Source organism: Mastigoproctus giganteus, chromosome 3 (assembly GCF_048544385.1).
Source record: "Mastigoproctus giganteus isolate SK-2022 chromosome 3, ASM4854438v1, whole genome shotgun sequence".
NCBI classification, from domain to species: Eukaryota; Metazoa; Arthropoda; class Arachnida; order Uropygi; family Thelyphonidae; genus Mastigoproctus; species Mastigoproctus giganteus.
Genome location: NC_143577.1, coordinates 253,348,235 through 253,354,234, shown reverse-complemented (window position 1 = coordinate 253,354,234; position 6,000 = coordinate 253,348,235). Strand labels below are relative to the sequence as shown.

Below are 6,000 nucleotides of genomic sequence, written 5' to 3'. Positions count from 1 at the left end.
CAGTTAATTGGTGGACAAAGAAAGGAATTAAAGAAATTAAGAAAGAGAGTGCATCAGGAAGCAGAAAATGACAAAGGAAGAAACGTTTAGCAGGTGAGAATGAGGATCATAAAGAAGAATATAGGGCATTTAAAAGAACTTATGTACATAGGTAAGTAAAAGAAAATATCAGACACGAAGAGATCTAGTAAATACATCAGGTAACTAAGAACGTTTGGGATTAATTTATAAGTTATCGACGGAGAAATTTAAATTTTCTGTGGGTGATATTGTTTTTTTCAATTGGGCCGTCTAGTGAAGAATCATTGGATTCGAGAAATTCTGTTAATAGAATATTGGATCGTATAATTTGAGTAGAAAAAGGAAGACTAAAATAGACACAATTGTAACCGACATAATGAATAGAATTTTCCGATTTGGGGAAACAATTTGTTTTTATTCAAGGGAAAAGAACAAGAAAGATTTCCAAATTTGAATATTTCGAATAATCTCAATTATAAATTGGAAAATTAATAAATTTAACTTATTTCAAGTGGAGCTGTAATTTAAATTTTGTAACTGCTCCGATTTAAAATCGTAAGGCTGAACCATAGTTCGAACAGAGAACTTTCACTATGAAGAGGAAAGTTCACCTTTTGAACTCTTGGTTCCGCTATGTGATTATAATATTAAAGTACTTTAATATTAAGCATATTAAAGATAGAAAATCAGTGTAGTAATGTTATTTCGCATTGTACGTTCAGGCAATCCCTTTATCAGGAAATGGTGGCCCTGAAAAGAGCCATTTTTTTTTTTTTTTTTGCTTTGATTTAAGCACGTTCTCCTCGAATCCGTCTAGCCAGCTGCATATCTTTGGGCATGATAGTTACCCGCTTGGCATGAATTGCACACAAGTTGGTGTCTTCGAACAATTGCACTAAGAAAGCTTCGCTGGCTTCTTGCAGGGCACCGATGGCAGCACTCTGGAAGCGAAGGTCAGTTTTGTATTCCTGGGCTATCTCACGAACAAGACGCTGAAATGGAATCTTTCTGATTAGAAGATCCGTTGACTTCTGGTAACGGCGAATTTCTCGAAGGGCAACGGTCCCTGGTCTGTAACGGTGGGGCTTCTTTACTCCACCCGTAGTAGGTGCAGTCTTCCCAGCAGCTTTCGTGGCTAATTGCTTCCTTGGGGCCTTTCCTCCTGTGGATTTACGTGCGGTTTGCTTAGTACGAGCCATAACGATGGAACAGTGCTGGAACCTCGGAAAACCAAGTGAATTGAGTGACAAACTTCACGGCATTTATAGGCGCCAAAGAGTAAACTTCCTTCGAGAGCTTTGTGATTGGATTAAACTTGGTGAATGCTGATTGGCTAATAGGGCTGCAGCCAGTTTCTCGAGATGAAGAGTTTGATATTAAATCTAATCCTTCCTTACTGGTTATGAGAGTATGTCAAATGACGTCACAATTAGCCTCAAGTTTCCTAGACAGTATCTATTCCTTGAATCCAAAATATTTTTTATAATATACAACATGCTGGGATAATAAATTCTTGTTACATGTTAGTTACTTCCATAATTTATTACATTTATAGTTCTAAGACAATGAAAACGGCTTTTTTTTATTCTGAGAATTTATTTTTTTTTCCTATAAGTTACTGGATTATTAACTACATTTTAACTTAAATTTGATTATATATCTCGAACCATTTTATACCTTTTTTTTTTAATCATTTCGTGTTCCTCTTCATGTAAATCCCAAACTAATTATGTTCCTTGTCGAAATTCAATTACAGTTCGCTTTCTTCATTTTCTTATATTATATGTCTTCTATTATAATTCTTATATGTCTTGTCCAGGCCAGGAGAAGACTTAACTCGTCTTGTTGAAAGGCTCACAAGAATTTTCTACTCATGCGGTTTCCATAAGTTTAAAATTATTTCTTTTTTTATTTCATTTCATAAATTTCTTACTCTGACGACTGATAACTCCAAAAAGTTCACCTTCCATAAAAATCTCTACCAACACGGCCCAACAATTAAAATACCCTGGTATCATTTTTAATATCTAGATGTCTTTCCACTCACATGTTGACTAACTAGCTAAGAAAATTAGGAATTATGCAGCCATGATATCTGGGTTCACCAGATGGGATGGATACTTAAAAAAAAACATTTAATCTGATTAATTCCAGTCAACTTTTATGGGGTTAGAATCTGGTATAACGCAACCACTATAGTCAGAATTAAAAGTAATGTACATAGAGAAACATGCTGCTAGCCATAACCAGATCTTCCTGTATGGGTGAGCACCTGGTGCAAGTCTTGGAATGTGTTGTCCCTGGAAACAGTACGCCAGTACTCGAACGGTAGTTCAACTGCGACTTGGAAAACTGTGATGTATACAGAAATGGAAAATTTTACAAAACGAAATGTTTAATATATTCATTCTGGGTAACAGGGTGGAAAACGCCCGGGTTCGGATTCCATCGATGACTTTTGTCGGCTTTATTCACTCACTCCGTGGCCAAGTTAGTCGGTCTCCGGCGTAGCCGATAGTAAAGTTTTTTTCCTACAAACTGAGGTTTTCCGTTCCGCAAGACAATCATATCGACCAGAGAACACAGGCAATTTACAGACTAATATGCATAGGTATTGAGTTAACATTCTGAGTGACTCTAATAAATAAATAATTTTTTTTTTTTATTCATTGTGGGGTTTCCTCAAACAAAAACTAATTTTTGCTTTTAAAACGTGGGTTAAAAGTGTTCAATTAATTTAAATTCTTTTTATGAATTGTAACATAAACTTTTTAATTAATTTTTTCTTATAATTGTGCCACCATTTCCTCTACCAGGAAATGGTGGCACAATAAAGGGCTGTTTTTTGGTCTGATTTAAGCACATTCTCCTCGAAGCCAGCTGAATATCTTTGGACATGTTGGTTACTCTATTGGTATGAGTTGCACACAAGTTGGTGTCTTCGAACAACTCCACTAAGTAAGCTTCTCGCAAGGCTCCGATGGCAGCACTGTTGAAGGGAAGATCAGTTTTGTAATTGAACAAGGCTCTGAAAGGGAACCTTTCTGGTTAGAAGTTCCGTTCTAAAAATGTTTAATTGTGCTTTTGAAAGGAATTCATTAATAAATTCTTTGAAGAGCAGTTTTCCGAATTCCTTTTCATTTGCTGCATCTCCTCCTGGAAAAAAAACAAAAACGTAGTTATCTTTCTTGAAGTTATTTTACAGTTTTGTTTCGGTCGACCCATTAAACGTTTACTGCACTGGAAATTCGAAATCACATTAAATACTTTAGGTCATATTTTGGTGACCTGCTGTCGAGAAGATTAGGAGAAATTGTTAAAAGTCAAACCAATTTCACGAGAGAATTAAGCAACAGGATACAAAATAATTTCTAATTTTATTCAAAGTGTTTGCCCTTCTTGCTGTCTTTCGGCCATTTCAGCAATTCGTCAACTCCGAATTTGTTTTCTCTTTGTCGGTAAAGTCATTTTCTTCTCTACAACAATTTTATTTTCCGTGTATCCATGAATTTCTCCTAGAAATATCATCTTCTTCAAACAATACCAATTGACGTGTATCAGAAACACATCATTGTATATTGTATTAAAAATATATGTTATTTGAGTTTATAACTAATTTTATAAACTTATTAAAGTCGACTCCGTATCCTTGTGGGAAGGAGCAGCAGTGCGTACCACACGCTTCTTGATTATTATACCGGGGTTCGAGCCCGTCACCACCGTATGCGGAAAGATCAGGGAACCATACCGCATATCCTGGAGCAATATGGTCTTAGTTGCTACTGCTCCTAAAAACCCAAACAACAACATTAACTTATTAATTGAAATTGCCTAAATTTTCTTAATATTATGATTAAATCCTCTACCTGAGCATTTTTTCAATCCATTTTTTCCCATCTTATTTCAATCATGAAATAAGCTGAGAAATTACGACATTGATTCACCGATATCAGCAGATGTAATATGAACAAAACACGTTTCACATTTCTAGTTGTTCCATGCTGCATGTTCCATGCATTGACAGAACAATGCAACAACCGAAATAATCCTAATTCGTCGGATTAGGAGGCATGTTTCCATTTTTCAAGTTACTAGTGTTGGTGCCCGTACTACTTTATTTTAGTACTGTATTTGTTTTAGCCGTATAGTGCAAGGGAGGCAGAAATATTTGCTGCACTATATGGAATCAGTCAAAAAAAAAAAAAAAAAGGTGAAACCCTAAGCACTTCACCCTTTCGTACCCTCCAGGAATTTGTCTGGTTCTTCCTGTTCAGACCGTCCATTCCCACAGCAACAGGCCTGTATCAGCAATCAACCACCTTCCTTGAAAGCCTGTTCCAGCAACCCACTGGCCGATGGCAAACTCCCGCACATATCTCCTGCAATCAACCTTCCTCAGACTGAATTTATGCCCCCTCATTTGTGTAGTCTCAGCAAGAAGAAGAATGCCATCAACGTTCAGCTTGCTCAATCCATTCAAAGCTTTAAACACCTCAATCAGATTTCTCCGCCGGTGGCTAGACTCCTAGGCATGGAATTCCCAGGAATATTAAGCACAAACAACTGAAGCTGTTTACATCTGTAAGAATTTATGATAATTATAATGTCCTTACGTCCATTTTTACAAGTAGCAGGATTTGGACTGAATATATAATGGGATGGTGTTGTTTCTCGCAGCATTCGGACTTGCGTTTGTAAAAGTTGCCCTTTCAAAGGGAAGCTTTAGCACATTACAGTTTTGAAAACTGGAATATCGCATGACAGCCCACATCGACCAACGGTTTTATGTGCATGTTTTCCTAGATCCCACTTGCCTTATGAAAAGTGACCAGGTAGTCCTGAAACAAGCTATCATAACCGTCAAATCTCTTCAACAAGTTAACTAACTAAAGCTATTGGCGAGCCATCTGTTTTAAAGTAAAACAATACCAAGGAAACTCGTTCGAAGGCAAGTTTGTTCTGCTGTGAGAGTTGGAACCATTTCATCGTCCATGCAGTTGACTTGCTGGCTGCAGGAAGAGGTTAAAGGACAAGACAGTCCTGCATGCATTTTAGAAAGAAAGCAATGTCAATATTTTCTGCGTGCGTGAATTCTTAAAGGCAAATGAAACTGTTGATTATAGTCCGAATTACTTAATTATTATTCCCGGATTGTGTAGTTGTTTAGTTTCATCCGTTTCACTGTCCAATCTGTTGAGCATTTCTTACGAGAATCGTCCCTCTTCGCTCCTGATGATAATTTATTTTTAATATTAAAATCCAATTAACTCAATTTGGGTGACTATTTGTCATAGTGCAATATCCATTGAACAAGAATAATTATTTATGATGTGGAAAAGGAAATAAGCAAAAAAAGTCTTTTTTACGGATCTATACGAAAGATGAATATTGTTCATATGGATATCTCATGAGAAGACACGAATCAGAGAATCATCGTTAGGTTTTTCAGTGAAAATCAATCCGAACTGGAAGGGGGTTTTTTAAGGAATAAATTTTAATAAGTGGTAGCAAAAAAAAAAAAAAAATTGTGGGAATGGCAAGTTGTTTTATAAAGATAGCAAAATAATATTAAAACCCAATTAGTAATTAAATGTTACAAATGCCATGTTACAAAACTTAATAAATAAATGTTACAAATGCCAAAATTTAGCCATACTGCCAGGAATTGTAGAAGTAACTATTGATCACACGGCAATATCCTTTGAACTTGGCCAGCAAGGAGAGAGGAACATTTATTGGGAATCAACTGAGGTGATTTATTACCAGGGGCTCACATCTGATGGGTATGGGCTTCACACACCCAGGGTCCGGAGCTGGATATCATCATTCCTCTCTTTCTTGGTGATTCCCTTCTACTTCTGATTCTCTCTCTCAGGGTAACTGAAAAAATTTTTTTTGGCTGGTGCTGCATAAGCCTCAGGCTTCCTTGCACTATGTGGCTAGTAATAATAATAATAATAATAATAATAATTACAAAAA

General features: G+C 36.3%; 1 protein-coding gene across 1 annotated transcript; it reads right to left on the bottom strand.

Moving 5' to 3' along the window:
* Window positions 1-809: 809 nt before the first annotated feature.
* LOC150089045 (histone H3.3 type 2-like) lies at window positions 810-1,220 on the bottom strand. Its single transcript, XM_090371019.1, has one exon. The coding sequence runs from the start codon at window positions 1,218-1,220 to the stop codon at window positions 810-812; it is 411 nt and encodes a 136-aa protein (XP_090227145.1).
* Between the last annotated feature and the right edge of the window lie 4,780 nt (window positions 1,221-6,000).